Source organism: Ahaetulla prasina, chromosome 6 (genome assembly GCF_028640845.1).
Source record: "Ahaetulla prasina isolate Xishuangbanna chromosome 6, ASM2864084v1, whole genome shotgun sequence".
NCBI classification, from domain to species: domain Eukaryota; kingdom Metazoa; phylum Chordata; class Lepidosauria; order Squamata; family Colubridae; genus Ahaetulla; species Ahaetulla prasina.
In genome coordinates this window covers 107,600,987-107,622,519 of record NC_080544.1, presented here as the reverse complement: position 1 = coordinate 107,622,519, position 21,533 = coordinate 107,600,987, and the positions used below count along the sequence as shown (strand labels likewise).

The 21,533-nt window shown below is 47.5% G+C and overlaps 1 protein-coding gene across 1 annotated transcript in view; it reads left to right on the top strand.

Moving 5' to 3' along the window:
- VWA5B2 (von Willebrand factor A domain containing 5B2) overlaps positions 1-21,533 on the top strand; it is an 84,522-nt gene that overhangs the window by 42,319 nt on the left and 20,670 nt on the right. The window contains exons 10-15 of the mRNA XM_058188256.1: positions 1,326-1,528; positions 3,523-3,637; positions 5,330-5,515; positions 7,262-7,457; positions 9,290-9,582; positions 19,672-19,897. Of these exons, the coding sequence (XP_058044239.1) occupies positions 1,326-1,528; positions 3,523-3,637; positions 5,330-5,515; positions 7,262-7,457; positions 9,290-9,582; positions 19,672-19,897 (1,219 nt within the window). The remainder of the gene's footprint in view (positions 1-1,325; positions 1,529-3,522; positions 3,638-5,329; positions 5,516-7,261; positions 7,458-9,289; positions 9,583-19,671; positions 19,898-21,533) is intronic.

Below are 21,533 nucleotides of genomic sequence, written 5' to 3'. Positions count from 1 at the left end.
TGTGAAGTTACAACGGGACTAAAAAAAAGGGCTGGTCCACACTCTTACCATCATTGCAGCAGCCTCACGTGATCACAATTCACATATGGCGCTTGACCTGTATTTACAAGGTGGCTGCAGCATCCTGGGATCATGTGATCACCATTTGTGACCTTCCCTTCCAACAAGTGGAGCCAATGGGGGAAACTAGAGTGACTTAACAACTGCACCATTCATTTAACAATCATGGCAAAAATGATCTTAATATTAGATGTGACTCGTTTAACAATTGCTTAGCAATGGACATCCTGGCCCCGTTTGTGGTCATAAGTCAAGGACTGCCTGGCATTATCAAGTTAATCTTTAGAAGTGTATAAGAGCCTGAGTTTTAAAACAGGAAAATGCTGGACGCTTGCAGAATTCTGCTTAGTATAATCTGACTGATCTCAAAAACCTCCGGAAGGAGGTTTTCTATATATGCTGGTCGGTCATCAGGGCTGATTTGATGCAAGAACTAACAGCCTTGGTCTACGTCAGTGGTAGTCAACCTGGTCCCTACTGCCCAGTAGTGGGTGTTCCAGCTTTCATGGTGGGCGGTAGGGGTTTTGTCCGATATTGAAGCACTTTCCTTTTTTTTAATTTAATTGACTTTTTAAAAAAAATTCATAGCATTATTTAAAAACCTTTTCATTCGGTTTTCATAAAATTCCCCGTGACAATTTAAATTTCTGAAAATATACTATTTGTATCGCCCACGCATAAGTTCATGTTACGTAAGTGAAACTAAATGGCTCTATAGTGCGACCGCAAACAAAAGAGCCTTGTCCCAGAATAGCTCGTGCATCTCCCCCCACACCACCCAGCTGTAACAGACAAACAGAGCTGGTAGCCAGTGCCCCCCAAAACCCAATCCACGATGCGTGAGAGGCATGCGCAGACGACGATACACGGCGCATTACTGTGGAACCGGTGGCCAGTTAGAAAATTTTACTACTAACAGAGATACAAAAGTGAGCAGTAGGTATAAAAAGATTGACTACCTCAGGTCTATGTGTTGCCACTTTCAGCTTTTTTCTTGCAAACTCCAGAACTGCCCACAAAACTGAAGCTCCCAGTTCCAACCACTAACTGCTAGATTATACCATCAATAAAGCTGAACATTCATGTCTTGACATCTTCAATTTTCATACACCTTGAACCGCCATGCCCTCAGAGACCACAAATGCCCCAATGAAGAAGAACAGTCGCTGTCTGCAAAAAAATTACCTGCCCTACTTTATTGCAAAAAAAAAAAAAAGTGAATAGCTCCTTACATTGTCTCTGTAAACTGCTTATTATCTCCTCAGGACATCCTTAGGCTGGCCTGCGAATATATTCAGAAGCTCCGGGCTGATGTGAGCGGGACCAGCCTCCTTGCTGCTCTGAATTGGAGTTTGGGACAGCCTCTCCACCGTGGATATCCACGGCAGCTATTTATCCTGATGGATTCCAGCGTAGAAAACCCAGGCAAGGTTGTTGAGCTTGTCAGGAGACAAGCAAGCACTGTCAGGTACGAAGTTGTTTCAACCGGCCTCAAACTTTGGGCTTTTCTGTTCCCAGGCTACAAATTTATCTTCCCAGATGCCTGGCCCTAGAAACACATTGAGGAAGAGAAAAATTCCATATTGTGAGCTTTAAAAGTCAACAAGTACCTGCCACAGACAACTCACCTGGAGTTCAAAATAAACCACTCTGAAAACTTGCAGAACCAATTTGGTAGAGAACTGAGTGGGGGACATTCCTCCCTCCAAATAGAATAGAATAGAATAGAATAGAATAGAATAGAATAGAATAGAATAGAATAGAATAGAATAGAATAGAATAGAATAGAATTTTTTATTGGCCAAGTGTGATTGGACAGACAAGGAATTTGTCTTGGTGCATATGCTCTCAGTGTACATAAAAGAAAAGATACGTTCATCAAGGTACAACATTTACAACACAATTGATGGTCAATATATCAATATAAATCATAAGGATTGCCAGCAACAAAGTTAGTCATACAGTCATAAGTGGAAAGAGATTGGTGATGGGAACGATGAGAAGATTAATAGTAGTGCAGATTTAGTCAATAGTTTGACAGTGTTGAGGGAATTATTTGTTTAGCAGAGTGATGGCCTTCGGGAAAAAACTGTTCTTATTTCTAGTGTTCTGTTGTGCAGTGCTCTGTAGCATCGTTTTGAGGGTAGGAGTTGAAACAGTTTATGTCCTGGATGTGAGGGATCTGTAAATATTTTCACAGCCCTCTTCTTGATTCGTGCAGATATGGGCACAGTGGAGTATACTTTCAAACCAGGAAGGGGATCACAACAGCATCTTCCAAATTATGTGGAATTTGCCACTGTTGCCCATTGCATAACACAGCTGACCCAAATGATATAATCTGCACCGTTTGTGTGGTGACACCCATGTAGGAAACTGGAGGCTAAAACATATGAAAAAAAATGCAGGGATTGAATATGTCTAGTTTAAGAAAAAGAAGGATTAGGGGTGATATGATTGCAATCTTCCAATATTTGAGGGGCTGCCACAAAGAAGAGGTGGGGGAAACCCAGTGGTGGGATTCAGCCAGTTCGCACCCATTCGGGAGAACCGGTTGTTAACTTTCTAAGCAGTTTGGAGAACCGGTTGTTGGAAGAAATCTTACTTTGTTTTTTTCCACTTTACAGGGCTAATCCTGTAAGGAAGGTAGGAAGGAAACATTCTGGTGGTGTTTCTAGCCTAATCTTTATTGCCCTGCTTACAGAAACTGCCTCTCCGGTTAACCCTTATTACATTGTAACAGCTAAAGTGAAGCACCCATCAATGTGAATGACATTGAGTTGGCCACGCCCATACGGTCACATGACCATTGAGCCGCATCTACCCAGTTGTTAAATTATTTGAATCCCACCACTTGGGCAACCTATTCTTCAAAGCACCTGAGGGCAGGACAAGAAGCAATGGATGGAAATCAATCGAGGAGAGAAGCAACCTAGAACCAAGGAGGAATTTCCTGACAGTCAGAACAAGGAACCAGTGGAACAATTCGTCCCCAGAAGTTGTGGGTGCTCCATCACTAGAGGTTTTTAAGAAGAGATTGGACAACCATTTGTCTCAAATGGTATAGCGTCTGCTTCTTGGCTAAGCGGTTGGACTAGACCAGAGGTCTCCAACCTTGGTTTGCTGGCTGGGGGACTCTGGGAGTTGAAGTCCACAAGTCTTAAAGGGACCAAGGTTGGAGACCCCTGGGCTAGATGACCTCAAAGGTCGCTTCCCACTCTGTTATTCTTTTATGATGTGATGTACGCAATGTCATTTGCAACCCGGTTCAGTAAATTCATGCCTGAAAAACAGTTGGAATTAAGTCACAGCTTCTACTCTGATACATGGGTGATAAGGGTAGATGTAACATTTGGCAGCAACGAAGATGTGGTATGACTGGACCAGTGCATACACCCAGCACAATTTAGAATGAGATGAATAAAATGTTGTCTCTGAAGTCCAGCCTTTTATTTCTTACAGGTGTTTCACGTTTGGCCTGGGCTCTGCTGCCTGCCATCAGCTCCTCAGGAGATTGGCCAAAGTTAGCAGAGGTCAGGCAGAATTCCTCAGCCCAGGGGAAAGGTTGCATCCTAAGGTAGGGCTCTTATTCCTTGGATAATGCTTTTTATTTGATCGTGGGTTTTGATCCAGTCCCCAGGTTTGGGTGGTGGCTAGTTAACCCCAGTCATCAGGCCATGCCCGTCGTAGCTACTAAAGCTGATGAACTATGCATCACCTATGAGAAATATTCTCTTTGGTATGTTGCCAGCATCTCACTGCTTATTGCTAGAAGACACAGAGATCATTTTCCAAAACAATTTATGGCATATGACGGTAGAAAAGGGCTGTGACAGATAAGAATATCAGAAGAAATGGTCCCAACAACTCAAATCAAATCAAATTTATTACAGTCATAAGACCAGAGACCAGAACAAATAAAAACACTCAAGGAATATCCAGTTAAAAATTCTAGAATAAAATAATAAATAACAGCTAAAATCTATATTGCAATCACAATCCAATCTGTCAGTTACACATGGTCTAACTAACTATACTATAATAATACCGTAGGACACATACTTCTTCGATGCACTTTCTATAGAGATATTCGAAAAAACGGATCCTCCCAATAATCAGTTAGGTATCCTGGCCGTTACAACACTGCTTATCTCCAGTGGCTACTTTAGGACAAAGGACAAGTTTGCAACAATCGTGGGTTTGGGATAGGAGGAAGAATACAGTAAGAGAGGCATGTTAAATGTCTTTGGAGATTCTCGATCATTCAAGTCATGGTTGTCCCAAAGGTGCTTTTCCAAAAGGCAGCCAGACTTTCTTGGGGTTTTTAACCTTGAAAACCTTTTGCTTTTCATCCGAGAAGCGTCTTCAGGTCAGAAGAAGGTTCTTGGATGAGAAGCCAAAGGTTTTCAAGGACAAAAGCAAAGAGTTGCCTTTTGGAAAAGCACCTTTGGGATAGGCATGTAAAGTTCAACAAAACAGTGATTCCAGGGGTGAAATGCTTCTGGTTCGGACCGGATCGCTCAATCCGGTAGCAATCTTGGCTGGTGGTTCGGAGAACCAGTAGCAATCGTGGTGTGAGGCTCCGCCCACCCGCCCGACTGTTGTTACTTCTTGGTTTTAACCAGGAAGTAATGTGTTCTGTACCCTCTGCACATGCGCAGAATGGTTTTGCGCATGCGCAGAGGGTGTGCGGGTACATGTGACGCGCGCCTGCATGCAAGCAAAATGAGCGCACGTGGGCAGTGCGTGCACTTCCGAACCGGTAAGGAAGGTAAGTAGATTTCACCCCTGCGTGATTCCTCTTCCATTCCTCTACCTTCTGGAGTTTCCCCAGCCCTTCTTGAAAATGTGGACTTCTCCTTCCTTGTTGCCCATGATATATATTTTTTTTAATTTGCATTTATACCCCGCCCTTCTCCGAAGACTCAGGGTGGCCTACACTATGTCAAGCAATAGTCTTCATCCATTTGTATATTATATACAAAGTCAACTTATTGCCCCCAACAATCTGGGTCCTCATTTTACCTACCTTATAAAGGATGGAAGGCTGAGTCAACCTTGGGCCTGATGGGGCTTGAACCTGCAGTAATTGCAAGCAGCTGCTGTTAATAACAGACTGTCTTACCAGGCTGAGCCACAGAGGCCCTTCAATTTTGAGTTCCACTCGATTGCTAGAGCTCGCGACTTCTTGCCATCAGGTTTATTAAGCGGTGTATGGATTGCTGGGTAGGCGAACATTTAATATTGCTTCCCTTCCCCCCCCTCCCAGCTGATAAAGTCTTTGAAAAAAGCCATCGAGCCAGCTGTGAGTGACATCACCATCGACTGGTACGTGCCTGACACCATGGAGGCCCTGCTGTCACCCAACGAGATTGCGACCCTTTATCCCGGAGACCGGCTCATCAGCTACTGCACCCTTTACCACATTGCCAGCTTCCGGGACAAGAAAGCAACAGTTGAGCAATCCTTTCCTTACAAAGTAGAGCTCACCCGATGGTGGTAAATCACCCCTGGTTTCACTTTGTGACCATCCCCTGGATCCAACACGCCCAAAGCCTTAGTTGGCCTATCGCATGCTTGAGGGACTCCTTGGTGCTCTCTGAGCTTGCAGATGTTTCATTACCCAAGGAGGTAACATCATCAGTGCTAGTAAGGGGTGGGTTTGTTATCAGTTTATATTCTGGTGACTTGCCTGTCTGTGTGGGTGGGGTGGTCTTAGAGCAGTGGTTCTCAACCTTTATAGTGCTGCGACCCCCCCTTTAATACAAATCCCCATGATGTGGCGACCCCTTTAATACAATTCCCCACAATGTGGCGACCCCCAACCGTAAAATTATTTTCGTTTTGAATTTATTGCGCCTGAAGCCGTCTTGGCTAGCGATCTGAACTGCTTGCGATTTGCCTTGAGGATGGAGGCATTAAAGCGGAGACTTCTCCCCTATTAAGTTTATGGCGCCTGAAGCCAGATTAGGCTAGCGATTGGGAGTGATTGCAGCTGGCTTGAGAGGGAGACATCAGAGCAAAGATTTCTCTCTTTTTTAATTGATCGCGCCTGAAGCCGAATTCGGCTAGCGATTTGAAGAGCCGGCAGCTGGCTTGTGGAGTCAACCGTTGGAGCACGATTCTTCGACTCGCAAGTATACTTCCCATATTTCCGATGGTCTTAGGCGACCCCTGGCATATCGTCATTCGACCCCCAACGGGGTCCCGACCCACAGGTTGAGAACCGCTGTCTTAGAGGGTCTTTGGTTGGGCTGTTTAAAATAACAACAGAGTTGGAAGGGACCTTGGAGGCCTTCTAGTCCAACCCCCTGCCTAGGCAGGAACCCTACACCATCTCAGTCAGATGGTTATCCAACATTTTCTTACAAATTTCCAGTGTTGGAGCATTCACAACTTCTGCAGGCAAGTCGTTCCACTTATTAATTGTTCTAACTGTCAGGAAATTTCTCCTTAGTTCTAAGTTGCTTCTTTCTTTGATCAGTTTCCACCCATTGCTTCTTGTTCTACCCTCGGGTGCATTGGAGAACAGCCCGACTCCCTCTTCTTTGTGGCAGCCCCTGAGATATTGGAACACAGCTATCATGTCTCCCCTAGTCCTTCTTTTTATTTTACTGATGCTTCTTTGGCATTGCTTCTTTCTGTTTACTGATGCTTCTTTGGCAGTTTCTTGATTGGGGTATCGCTCACTTGATTGTTGGTCTCGCATGCTTGGGGGAGAGCCATTATTTCTTTTTCCATATCAGGGTTTTCATTTCATGCATGTACCGAGCGGTCCTCGACTTACAATCACAATTGGGAGCAGAATTTCTGTGGCTGAGTAAGCCAGTAGTTAAGTGAGTTTATGACTGTGTTGCTGCACGTGCTTGTCAAGCAAAGCACGGACGTTTATTAAGTAAATCACACAGCCCTTAAGCGAATCCGGCTTCTCCCCATTGATTTTGCTCGACGGAATCCAGCTGGGAAGGCTCCAAATAGTGATCATGTGACCCAGGGACGCTGCAGCCATCATTAATACAGGCTGGTTGCCAAGCACCTGAATTTTGGTCACATAACCATGGGGTTGCTGTGATGGTCATAAATGCGAGGAATGGTCACAAAATCACATTTGTCAGTGCCTTTGTAACATCCAACGGTCACTAAATCAACGGCTGTAAGTTGAGGATTACCCATATTGTCTTTTGGTTACCATATTCCTTAGGGCCGAGAGCAAATCTGTCGAAGTTTCTCTAGAGGATCTGCAGGGCCGGCCTTTCCATCCCAGGAGGAAGTAGAAGGACACGATGGAGCCCTCCTCCCACCTTCAGCTGGAGATTATCTGGAGCGTTGCAAGGGCCTCCGTGACGTTTCCCAGGAAATGAAGTTTTCACCTGGGGACACCGACGAGTCTATGAAGAGTGAGTGCAGGCCTTGGAAGGCAATATTCACATCCATTTGAAAGGAGGTAGCAGCTTGGGACTGGATAGAGTTTAGGGGTCTTTGATGCTCTCTGAGATTGGTGGTTTTCTTACAGATATTTCATTACCCAAGCTAGGTTACGTCATCAGTGCTTGTCAGAGGTGGGATTCAGCCGGTTCGGGAAAACCGGATAATTGTACATCTGGTTTGGTGAACCGGTAGTTCCAACAACTGGCTGGCCCTGCCCCACCCCTCCCCTTCCAGGAGGCCCCACATGCCCATTTTGGACTGCCAGGTAAATGCAAGGGACGCGTGGAGCCAGGGAGATGGAAAATGGGCCTCCCAGAGGCTTGTGGAGGGCAAAAATGGGCCCATTTCCTACCTCCAGAGAGACTCCAGAGCCCAGGGAGATTGAAAACGGGCCCTCCACAGCCCGTTTTTGCTCCTAGGAGGCTGCAGGGAGGCCTATTAGGCCCAAAACAGGGTGCAGGGGGGTGCCCCCCCGTGGCCCATTTTTGCTCCCAAGGGGGGTGCAGGAGGCCGAGTGCTGCCTGTCACACACCCCTGGCCACGCCCACCATGGCCACGCCCACCCACCCAGCCATTTGGACAGAGAACCAGTTGTTAATTTATTTGAATCCCATCACTGCTGCTGGTGGGCAGAGTTCAATCTAAAAAGTACAGAATTGGCTGCAGAGCTCATGCCCTGGGGTGCACGCTTTTTCCCCAGACTGACGGTGCATCGGGGATTGGAATGACATGCTACAGGTCCACTCTCCCAAAAGTAACAGGGCCAAAACAAAACAAACAAACAAACAAACCCTTGCGACCTAATTTAATTTACATTTACGTGACATTAAAATGAAACTACAGCGAATAGGGTTAACTCGCCCCTCTGTATTGCCTTTAATTGTTTCTCTTCCGGCCACATGAAAAATTAATGCGCCAGTTTAATAAACGCTCACAGGGGCATTAAAGACATAATTGCAACCGTGATCGTTCTCACTCTTAACGATATCTTGTACCCGAGGCTTTCCGAGACTAGAGGTATCCCTGGGGGCTTTTGTTTAGGTATCTCTGCACTTACACGGCAAATTTCCCCTTTGAATTAATTAAGAAGGGAGGTGCTTTTAATAGCACACATCTTTGCCTAGAGCAGGGGTCTCCAACCATGGCAACTTTAAGCAGGGCTGGGCTACTGGGGGTTCGCAGGGGTTCGGGAGAATCTCTAGCTAAGATTCTGTGCAGTTCGGAGATCCCCCAAATCCCACTCCTGGCTGGCCCCACCCACCTCACCCCTCCCAGGAGTCCCCATGCGGCCCATTTTGGATGCAAATAAGTGCAGGGCACGCCTGGAGGCTCGGGGAGGGTGAAAAATGGGCCTACCAGAAATTCAGGAAGACCAGAAACGGGCCCGTTTCTGGCCTCCAGAGGGCCTCTGGAGCGTGGGGAGGCTGTTTTCGCCCTCCCGGAAGCTCGAAGAAAGCCTCCGGAGCCCGAAGAGAGCAAAAACACCCACACACACACACTGTGGTGCAGGAGGCTGACTAGGCCACGCCCACCATGGCCACACCCACCCAGCAACCAGGCAGAGAACCCCTTGCTAAAATTTTTGAAGCCCACCCCTGACTTTCAGACTTGTGGACTTGAACTTCCAGAATTCTGGGAGTTGAAATCCACAAGTCTTAAAAAGTTGCCACGGTTGGAGACTCCTGGCCTACAGGAAGAATCTACTTCCCTTCTTGGCCTTTCCAGCTGACAAATGAGTGGGATAGAAAATACCTTGCGAATTTCTCCCAAGCCGGTCACCATAAATTATTTTCTCTGGCAGGTGGAGAGCCAGTGTCTGGAGGAGATATCTGGAAGCGGATTTACCAGCCTTCCTACATCCAGGAGCAATATGTGCTTACTCACTGCTCAGTCAGCACCGACCCTAGCCAAGCCTTATGCCACAGCTCTACCAGCAGTGAGTCTACCGGCTCCAGAGATGTAGCTCCGGAGGAAGGCTCCTTAGCCCAGACTCTTGAAAGCACCTCTCAGCAAGGACAAAAGAGTGTGTCTCTTTGCAACTCTTCCACTAAGTCTGCACCGGTAACCCAAACTCAAACTGGGCCTACAGCTAAGGTGAGGAACCTCAAAGCTCTTACCTTCTCCATTTGGCCAGCATTTTGTGGAGATGACAAAATAATAAGATTTGGAAGTATATAATATAATATAACAACAGAGTTGGAAGGGACCTTGGAGGCCTTCTAATCCAACCCCCTGCCCAGGCAGGAAACCTTACACCATCTCAGTCAGATGGTTATCCAACATTTTCTTACAAATTTCCAGTGTTGGAGCATTCACAACTTCTGCAGGCAAGTCGTTCCACTTATTAATTGTTCTAACTGTCAGGAAATTTCTCCTTAGTTCTAAGTTTATTTATTTATTTATTTATTATTTAAATTTATATACCGCCCTATCTCCCGAAGGACTCAGGGCGGTTCACAGGCATATAAAACATCAATATACAAAATTAAAATAATCTTTAAAAAACTTATTCCAATGCCCTATTATTAAAAATAGAAATATAAATATTAAAATCAATTTAAAACCCCTGTAAAATTTAAAATCTAAGCCAGTCCTGCACAGATGAATAAATGTGTCTTGAGCTCATGACGGAAGGTTCAAGGTCCGGAAGTTGACGGAGTCCTGGGGAGCTCGTTCCAGAGGCGGAGCCCCCACAGAGAAGGCCCTTCCTGGGCGTGCCAGCGACACTGCCTAGCTGACGGCACCTGAGGAGTCCCTCCTGTGAGAGCGCACGGGTCGGTGAGAGGTATCTGGTCGCAGTAGGCGGTCCCAGATAACCCGGCCCTATGCCATGGGCGCTTTAAAGGTGGTCACCAAAACCTTGAAGCGCACCGGAAGGCCACAGGTAGCCAGTGCAGCCTGCGCAGGATGGGTGTTATGGGAGCCACGAGGGCTCCATCTATCACCCGCGCAGCCGCATTCTGGACTAACTGTAGCCTCCGGATGCCCTTCAAGGGAGCCCCATGTAGAGCGTTGCAGTAATCCAGGCGAGACGTCACGAGGCGTGAGTGACCGTGCATAGGGCCTCCCGGTCCAGAAAGGCGCAACTGGCGCACCAGGCGAACCTGGTAGAACGCTCTCCTGGAGACGGCCGTCAAATGATCTTCTAGAGACAGCCGCTCATCCAGGAGGACGCTGTTGCGCACCTCTCCATCGGGGCCAGTGACTCGCCACCGATGGTCAGCCGCGGATTTAGCTGACTGTACCGGGATGCCGCATCCACAGCCACTCTGTCTTGGAGGGATTGAGCTTGAGCCTGTTTCTCCCCATCCAGACCCGTCGGCCTCCAGACACCGGGACAGCACTTGATAACCGTTGGGGTGGTCCGGTGTGAAAGTACAGCTGGGTGTCATCCGCATACAGCTGGTACTTCACACGAAACCACTGATGATCTCACCCAGCGGCTTCATGTAGATAAAGAACAGAAGGGCGAGAGAATCGACCCTGCGGCACCCCACAAGTGAGGCGCCTCGGGGCCGACCTCTGCCCCCTGTCAACACCGACTGCGACGGTCGGAGAGATAGGAGGAGAACCACCGATAAACGGTGCCTCCCACTCCCAATCCTCCAACCGCGCAGCAGGATACCATGGTCGATGGTATCGAAAGCCGCTGAGAGGTCTAATAGGACCAGGGCAGAGGAACAACCTCATCCCTGGCCCTCCAGAGATCATCCACCAACGCGACCAAAGCCGTCTCCGTGCTGTAACCGGGTCGGAAACCGGACTGGAACGGGTCTAGATAGACAGTTTCATCCAGGTGCAAGGAAACTGATATGCCACCATACTCTCTACAACCTTCGCTGACGGGTTGGAGACGACGATAATTACCTAAAACAGCCGGGTCCAGGAAGGCTTCTTGAGGAGGGCCTCACCACCGCCTCTTTCAAGGCGGCCGGAAAGACACCTCCACCAAAGAAGCGCTGTAATCGCCTGAGCCAGCCTCGTGTCACCTCCTGCGTGGCCAGCACCAACCAGGAGGGGCACGGGTCCAGTAAACATGTGGTGGCATTCAGCCTCCCCAACAACCTGTCCATGTCCTCGGAGCGACAGGGTCAAACTCATCCCATACAATGTCACCAAGACCACCTCAGCCGTCTCACCCGTATCACGCAATCTTGGTCCAAACCATCCCGGTTGAACGATTTTATCGTATAGATAACCGTTAAACTCCTCAGCACGTCCCTGCACGGGTCATCCCGCTCCCCTGGTGTAGGAGGGAGCGGGTCACCCAAACAGGGCGGCTGGGCGGTTATCTGCCGATGCAATGAGGAGGAGGCGTGCGCCTCGCTTCCTCATTGCCACTAGGTAAGCCCTAGTATAGGACTTCACTAGTGTCCGATCAGCTTCTGAACGGCTAGACCTCCAGGAACTCTCTAGGCGTCTTCTCCGCGCTCATCCTCTCAGCTCCTCGGAGAACCAAGGAGCTGGTTGGGACCTGCGCCGGGTCAGAGGCCGCAAAGGCACGACCCGGTCTAAGGCCCCGCCGCGCCCGCTCCCAGGCCGCAACAAGTTCCTCAGCCGAGCCGTGAGCCAGACCCTCAGGAAATGGCCCAAGCTCCGTCCGAACCCTCCGGTCCATCAGGCGCCTGGGACGGAACCAACGTGTCGGCCCGCCTCCCGCGGTGGTGAATGGCGGTCAGAAAGTCCAGACGAAGAAGAGAGTGATCTGACCATGACAAAGGTTCAATGACTATTTCCTTTAAGTCCAGATCTCTCAACCACTGACCAGAGACAAAAATCAGGTCCAGAGTGCCACCCCAATGTGAGTAGGGCCATCAACTACTTGGGTCAGGTCCAAGGTCATGGAAGCCATGAACTCCCGAGCTACCGTCGATGGAGCGGACGATGGCAAGTTAAAGTCCCCACGACTAAAAGTCTGGGGTCTCAACTGCCACCCCAGCAAGCACCTCCAGGAGCTCGGGCAGGGCAGCTGTCACGTAGCAAGGAGCCAGGTGCGACCAGCAAGCCCATCTGACATCTATGACCCCATCTCACAAAGAGGGATTCGCACCCGCAATCTGAGGTACAGTGGTCTCCTCGGCTCTAGACTCTCTAATCACAACCGCCACCCCACCACCCCTACCCTGGCCCTCGGCTGATGAAATGCTCGGAAACCCGGTGGGCACATCTGAACAAGGGCACGCCCCTTCTGGGCCCAACCAGGTCTCCATGCGCCCATAAGGTCCGCGGCACCCCTGAATAAGATCGTGAATTAGGGGCCTTATTGGCCACGGACCGTGCATTGCATAACATCAGCCAAGGCCAGGGCCCTGAGGATCCTGACCATCCGGGAACGGGAGAAGTTTGAGGGCTCGGCGCGCGATCGCCTGTAAGCATCGGCGCACCCCTAACACGATATGAGCCCCACTTCCGCCATATCTGCCCCTCCCCTTACCGTGGAAATAGCACCACCTCACCAATGGAACACCGACTCCCCCATGACCTCGGACCCACCAACCCCCGCCACGAGCATGCAGGAACTGGACTCCCCGACGGGTTACCCCAACACCCACCCCTTCCTCCCACCCCCAACCCAAGCCCGCCGGTTTCCTCCCCTTAAAATCCCTTTAAAACTCCCTTAAAAATCTATTAAAACAGCCAATTAAAAACCCTAAGCCTCCTATTTTTCGCATGCCACCTCTCGACCCAAAGCCCGTCCTCAAGGTGGGCCTCGATAATCTGAGGGCCAGACCCGAGAGGGGCATCTCGCAGGGCAAGTAGGTCAGCCGCAGTAAATGTTCGTGATCACTGAGACGGTCCGGGCAAGGCCCATCCTGGGCTGGTCAAGTTGGCAGCAAAAGTCACAACAGATGGTAAAATGACCATGACCAGTCTGTCCTGATGGGAAATAGTTCGAAATAATCCATGTACGGTAGATGACAAAACCGCTGACTCAGTCAGTTCACCACCCCATACAAACGACCTGGGGTGGGCTAAGGAAGAAGGGGAGAGGAACGATGGTAGAGATGTTATAAAGATGGTAAATAATGGAGGGTGTCCGCTGACCCGGCCTTCCTCCGCGCTGCCACATATCCGCGCCACTAGGGCAAGGCCACAGCCACCCTGGGCCTATCGGGCCACCCGCCACTTCAAAGCACCGGGGCAGGCCGCCGCCGCCCACCGCCTCCGCCAGGCCATCGCCACCGGAACGCCCCGCCACCGCGAGCAGGCCACTGGAGCTCCCCAGATGAGAGGGGACACCGTCGCCAAATCCGCCAGCAGACCCAGGGCTCACCGGTGCCAACACCCGACGGAGAGGGAAGGGCCAGGCCGCCCGCCACCGCAGGTTCAAAGAGGCCGATGGAGCCCGGGCGGCCTCCAGATCTTCATTGGGGCGCAGCCTCCGGCCCTCCCATCGCCACCGGAGACGCCCAAACTCAAACCCAACTTCAAACTGGCCAAGTCTTCCAGGTAGGGGTCCAGGGGGCTGCCAACGCCCCTACCCCCGCCGCCGCCAAACCGCCAAAAAGGCTGGCGGGCGGCTCGGCAGGCCGCCAGGCCGCCAGGATTACCTCTGAGGCGCCGTGGCTCCGCCATGACTCCGGGGCTTCTCCCAACGCCCGCTGAGTCAAGACCCCAGCCACCCTATTTACGGGTGGCTGGGTCTTCCTCCATCAGGGCGGGGGCCTATGGTGGTATTAAGGCCCCCCCAGACCCAAAAAGAGCCCGGAAAGGCCCGTCGCCGCGCCCCCGATCAGCAGGGCGGCGCCATCTTGGACATGCGCAGAAGCTTATCTTGGACATGCGCAGAAGTTGCTTCTCTCCTTGATTAGTTTCCACCCATTGCTTCTTGTCCTGCCCTCAGGTGCTTTGGAGAATCCTTCTTCTTCTTTGTGGCAACCCCTGAGATATTGGAATACTGCTATCATGTCTCCCCTAGTCCTTCTTTTTATTAAACTAGACATACCCAGTTCCTGCAACCATCCAATCTCCTGTTCAAACAAGACACCCTATACCTAGTTCAGACGAATGGTTGTCCGTCTTCTTAAAAACCTCTAGAGATGGAGCAACCAACCACAACTTCTGGAGGCAAGGTGTTCCGCGGATTAATTTCTCTGTTCGAAAATTTCTCCTTAGTTCACATTTGGTTCTCTCTTTGATTAGTTTCCATCCATTGCTCACTCAGCTGTGCAATTCATTCCTGAAAGGCTCTTTAAATCTTTCTCTGGATTCTGAATTCGTTATCCAGCATCTATGCTTTATAATGATGGTGATGATGGTCATTTCTGCCGTGACATGATAGCAGTGTTCCAATATCTAAGGGGCTGTGGCAAAAAAGGGGTTGTCAACCTATTCTCCAAAGCACTGGAAGGCAGGACAAGAAGGAATGGATGGAAACGAAGCAAGGAGAGAAGCAACCTGGAACGAAAGAGGAATTTCCTGGCATTTATAACAATTAATCAGTGGAACGACTTGCCTCCAGAATTTTTTTTTTTAATTTGCATTTAAATCCCGCCCTTCTCCAAAGACTCAGGGTGGCTTACACTATGTTAGCAATAGTCTTCATCCATTTGTATATTATATACAGAGTCAACTTATTGCCCCCAACAATCTGGGTCCTCATTTTACCTACCTTATAAAGGATGGAAGGCTGAGTCAACCTTGGGCCTGGTGGGACTTGAACCTGCAGTAATTGCAAGCAGCTGCTGTTAATAACAGACTGTCTTAGCAGTCTGAGCCACCAGAGGCCCTGTGGAAGTTGTGGATGCTCTGACACTGGAGGTTTTTAAAAAGAGAAAATCATGACTTCCGGTTTGGCACCGTAGGTGATGGCGGTGATCTTTACGATCACCAACCTCTGGATTATGTGGAATCGCTAGGACAGCTTAAATCTGCTGTCCAGCGGTTCGGAAAACCCTTCTTCGGGAGAAGGAGAAGGTGGTGAGCTGAGGGCAGAGGTTGAATTTCCCTAAAGCCCCTGAGAAAAAAGGGGTTTGAAGGGTTAAGTTCCCTCCAGTAACCCGAAGTGCTCCAGATCCGAGGATTCTTCTGCTTTGGCGGAACCAATCACCACGACCAAACGCCGAGATTTATTTTGGACAATAAAGGATTATACCGGACAGAACGAAAGTGGGAGAACTTTATGCAAGTAGCCAAGCCGATTCCCCGATACTTTGTAACAAGCTTGAAAACAGTAAAAAAATGGAGGCGAATTGTTAACAAGTTAACGAGTGGAAAGCGAAAGTGATACTTTCAGCGTTTGTCTGCAGTTGGTAATTTGCATGTTACTTGCTGCTTTTACTCTTTAACTCTTTGCTGCCTGCTGATAGAATCTAGGGGAGATTTTTAAATACTGCTTTAAAAGACTGTGTTTTTTAGAGGTTAAGAAGATTTAAAGTGAATATTAAGTTGGAAATAAATAAATATATAATTTTATAGAAGATGGCAGCCAAACAATTAAAGTCTACTGTAACAAAGAGCTCTGGAACTTTATCAGCTGGTGCCTCTCCAGCTCATACAGCAGAGACTAGAACATTGAATTTAGAGGCGTTACAAGAGAACTTAAAAGGCTTTATAGAAGAAAAATTTAAAGTAATAACTGATGAGATGTCTGAAATGAAAGAGCAGATATCAGAAATTCAAGTGGGAAATAAAGAAGTTAAAGAAGGATTTGTAATGGCAGTACAAAGTTTGGCAACGAATGTGATTTTATTGGAGGAGGAGGTTGAAGAAATTAAGCAACATAATTTAAAATTAGAAAATAAAATGGATGAATTTCAAAGTAAAATGGAAAAAACAGAGGATGAAATAGTTTTGATACAATATAGAAATATGGAATTTGCTCTTAGAATTCGAGGTTTGAAAGAAAATAAGGAAGAGAATTTAAGGAAATTTTTCTGAAGTATTTGCTGAGATATTAGCAGCTCGTCCAGCAGATGTGGCTTATCAAATTGATAAAATATATCGTGAATTCTTGGATAGCAAGGCAAAAAAAGTTGCCAAGGGATGTTGTTATTTATTTTACAAACAGAACAGTGAGAAATCAGATTTTGCAAGCTTCATATAAGGGGGAGAAGATTCAGATTGCTGGTCAAGATATTTTGATATTAAAGGAAATTCCACCAAAAATGTTAAGGGCTAGGAAGGAATTTGCCTTCCTGGTGAATGAACTTAAAAAACATCAGATTGAATATAGATGGGATATTCCAACTGGTATAATAGTATATTATGCAGGGAAAGTATATCGTTTCAATACGGTTGGAAAAGCAAGAGAATTTTATGTTGAGGTATTAAAAGTTGGAAGTCTTCCCCCATTGGAAGCTAGAGGAAGGGAGGCTGAAGTGAAGGAAAGAGAAGTGAAGCAGGTACAAGAACAGATTGTGATGGAAGAAGATTTATTACAAGTGTTGGAAATACCTACGACGGGTTTAGATTCAAAAGAACAAAGGTTGACAAGAGCTGCTGCTAAACGCAAGGAACAAGAGATGAAGGCACAACAACAACTGGCAACTACTACAACGGAAACAGTGGGAGGAGCAAGGCCTAAAGTAAAATGTGATCTGCGGCTGGTGTTCCAAAAGTTTCCTATCTTGGAATGTTAATGGCCTGAACTCACCGTAGAAGAGAAGGAAAGTATTTCATTATTTGAAACAATTTAAAAATGACATTACCTGTTTACAAGAAACACATATTAGATCTTGCTAAATGTTGGAGATGCGATTGTGAAGATGCTACTTATTACCATATATGGTGGACTTGTAAAAAAGTTAAAGCATTTTGGATTAAAGTATGGTGGATCATGCAGAATATTTTGAAAAAGAAGATTAAGTTTACTCCAGTTCTTTCTACTAGGAATAATTATGGACTACAGCTATAGAGACTAAATTGATTTTGAACTTAATAACAGTCGCAAGACTTTTGATTGCTCAGTATTGGAAGAAAGAAGAATTACCTACAATCAAGAATGGACACTCAAAGTATCAAATCTGGCAGAGATGACAAAATCTCCGCTTACTTGAAAGACTATACACTAGAAAAATATACTCTAGAATGGAAAATGTGGATTGATTATATTTAAAATAAGTATCAGATAAAAAAATATTGAATGCATATGAGTAAATTTAGGAAATATTTTGTATTAGATATATTTTTGAAGGAGAGGGGAATTGAGAGTGTGACTAAGTGTGGTGTGACTAGAGATTATAATTTAGGAATTATTTTGGATTATGATTGTTAGTTTTGATACCCTGCATTTTGTTCTGGGAAGTCGGGATGGGGGTGGGGGTAAGGGGAGGGAATTGGGGGTTTGGTAGAGATGGAGTGATGGTTAATGTACAGGGATTATTGAAGAAATATAATTAATGTAGGGTCGGGTCTGCATAGTTACCATTTTAGAACGGTGAGGAGGGAGAAAAGAGAGAGTAGGAGGTAGGAAAGAGGAGAAGAGGAAGGAAGAGGGATAGTAGAGGGAGAAGGAAGGTGTAGGGTGGAGGGAGGAGCGGATGTAGATAAGAGAAGGAGAGGAAGGTTTGGAAAGTAAAAGAAGGTAGAAGAGGGAAGAGTGTTAAAAAGGGGGGTGGTGACTGGGCAAGCCCGACTAATTGTATATAACTGTACATTGGATGAATTATTTGATATGATTGTAAAAATAAAACTTTTTATGGGGAAAAAAAAAAAAAAGAGAAAATCATTTGTCTGAAATGGTGATGGTGAACTTTTTCAGCATGAGTGATGAAAAAGGAGCACATGCGCATCTGGGCCGTAAGCCAGAAGAGGAGCTGCCCAGGGCACATGCGTGCCCCCGAAAATGAACTTCCGGTTTCAGCTACTGAACTTCCGGTTTCAGCAAGCTGCTCTTCCAGATTTTTGGCGCACATGTGCATGTGACGATCAGCTGGTCGGCGTGCATGCTCATGCAGGAAACTGGAAGACGAGCTAGAAGATCTTCTAGTTTCCGGCACTGCCACATGCAAAAAAGCCATCTGATCGTCATGCACGCATGCGCACCAGAAACCCAGAAGAGGAACGGGCAATGCCATGCGTGCCAGGCGACATGGCTCCACGTGCCACTTCGGGCACACGTGCCATAGGTTCGCCATCACGGATACAGGGTATCTCTGGCTTAAGAAGGGACTTAGAGTAGAAGACCTCTGAGGTCCCTTTCAACTCTGTCCTTCCAGAGAAGAGCAATAAAGATGATTAGGGGCCTGGAGGCTAAAACATATGAAGAACGGTTGCAGGAACTGGGCCTGGCTAGTCTAGTGAAGAGAAGGACTAGGGGAGACATGATAGCAGTGTTCCAATATCTCAGGGGCTGCCACAAAGAAGAGGGAGTCAAACTATTCTCCAAAGCACCTGAGGGTAGAACAAGAAGCAACGGGTGGAAACTGACCAAGGAGTGAAGCAACTTAGAACTAAGGAGGAATTTCCTGACAGTCAGAACAATGAACCAGTGGAACGACTTGCCTCCAGAAGTTGTGGTGCTCCACCAATGGAAATTTTTAAGAAAATGTTGGATAACCATCTGACTGAGATGGTGTAGGGTTTCCTGCCTGGGCAGGGGGTTGGACTAGAAGGCCTCCAAGGTCCCTTCCAACTCTGTTGTTATATTATATTATATTATTATTATTCTTGTTACCATTCATCATCACATATACATCAAGGACACCTAGGTCCGTGATGGTGAACCTATGGCACGCGTGCCAGAGGTGGCACACAGAGACCACTCTGTGGACATGTGCACCGTCGCCAGCTGCTTTTCTAGTTTCCAGCGCGCACATGCGCACATGCGCACTGACCAACTCATCTTCACGGGTGCCGGAGCACTGGAAAACAGCCTGAAAATGCCCAAAAATCAGTCCGCTTTTCGAGGTCATTTTCCAGCCATTTTTCGGGTCGTTTTCAGGCTGTTTTGGGGCTGTTTTCAGGCCATTTTCAGGCTGTTTTTCAGGCTGTTTTTGACCCAAAAACAGTCCAGAAAATGGCCAAAAATGCCCCCAAAATAGGCATGCTCACCGGCCAACTAGTCTTCGGGTTTCTAGTGCTCTGGCGCATGCACATGGACATGTGTTCTGGTTTGAGCGCTCGGTGCCGAAAAAGTTCATTATCACTGACCTAGGTCCTTCATGGATCTGTACAAGGAAAATCATTTGGCTTTCTTACATTATTTTCAGTTTGGACCTTTCTCTTTTCCTCTCTCTGAAGGCATCCGTTGCCCTGAGTTCTGAAGAGTTGATGCGTAAGAAGAAAGCCCTGGCCCGGACTGCCATGTCTGGACGTAGTTTCTCTTCCCCGCACGGCGAGTTGGATGCCCATCGGCTGCGCCGAGCCCTGGAGAAAGTATCCCAGAAACCCAATCGGTCTCTGGAAGGGAAGCTGGATGAGATCGGGCCTGAACTGCAGAAGATGCCCAAGGCTGCTGCTGATTCCAGTGAGTGAAGGGGATGGAGAAAGTTGATGTTGTTTGGGAACAGAGAGGAAGCAGGAAGAGAAGGACAAAAAGGAAAAGGTTGAGATTTTTATCAGTGTGTAAAAGTAAAAAGATAGCAAGCATGATGAAATGGTTAAGGTGTTGAAGACGACCAGGGTGATTCTGGTTCACATCTACTCCCAGCTATGGAAACACAGTGGGCGACATTTGGGCCTATTGCACATGCTCAACCTACCCCATTGCATGTGGGGATAAAAAATGTTGTGATCTAGGCTTCCTGAGTCATTAAAACACACGAGTAGTCCCAAAAACCTCTTTTATTGTAACAGCTGTGAATTACGTTCATTTACAGCTGAATTCCCAATTAGTTGAAAAATGTCCTTCGGGAGAAGTCCTTCAAGATAATCACCCACCTTTATCTCCCTTGAAACGCTGCCAAAGACCTACTTGGCAAAGCCACACGGAGTCCAGAATCAAACGGAGATGCCGACTGGGAACAGAATTAATACCATTGCTTTCCTGCAAAGGGCCCATGTGCCTTTGCTCCTCTTTTAAGCCTTATGGGAGGGGCCAATCATCTCCAGGCCTTACTCCTGAGTCATCCCTTTTGTTTTAACTGTTCTTGCCTTCTGGCAGCTCTGCACATGCGTGCACTAGGAACAGGCTCCTCCTGTTCTTCTGCCTCTTTGATATCCGACTCTGGAGGCTCTGGAGTCCACACATAACTCCCAGATGTCTCTGGCCTCATCTCTGCCTTCGACGCAGACCCCTCGTCCGAGCCTTCCCCAGACTCTAGGACTGGCCCATGGTCCTCCCCAGCCTCCTCACTGTCCGACTCTGCTGCCAACTCCGCAGGCCGCCAGCAGACCACAGTAAAAAATGAAGATCCCCACGTAAGCTGCCTTCAAAAGCAGGGCAAAGGGTACAATATAGTCCTAATAAATGAATATAATATTTGAAAAACTGCAAGGCAGATTTCATTCCGTCATAAGCTGAAACGGATCCTCTGTTGATGGCAGGGCTCTTCTAATGGCTTTACAATGAGCACCATATCAGTGTTCTAAGCATGGGAAAACGAATATTCATGAGCTTCAGCGCTAGCAGCAGCCAATAGGAATGCTTGTGACTTGATGAAACTTTCCGAACTAAGAGAAGAAAATATATGCACTTTGGGGTTGAACTGTGGGGCTCCTTGGTACTCTCTGAGTTTGTAGACATTCCACTACCCAACTAAGTAACATCAGTGCTAGGTACCAATAGAAGAGAATATATGCTCTTTGGGGTTGAACTCTGGGGTCCTTGCTCCTCTCCGAGCTTGGTGGTTTTCTTGCAGATATTTCGTTGCCCAATTAAGTAGCATCACTGCTAGATACTAATAGAAGAGAATATTTGTACCTCATGGTGGAACTGTGAGGAGTCCAAGCTCTCTGTGTTTGGTTGTTTTCTTGCAGACGTCTCATTACCCAGCTAAGTAACATCATCAGTGCTAGCTGGGTAATGAAACATCTGCAAAAAAAACCAAAAAACCCACCAAGTTCATAGAGCACCAAGGCCTCCACTTTCTGAATTATCTGAGCAGATCCTGTCCTGTTGCAAACCTTACCTCTGCATCCCAATGGCTTACCTTTTTTTTCTA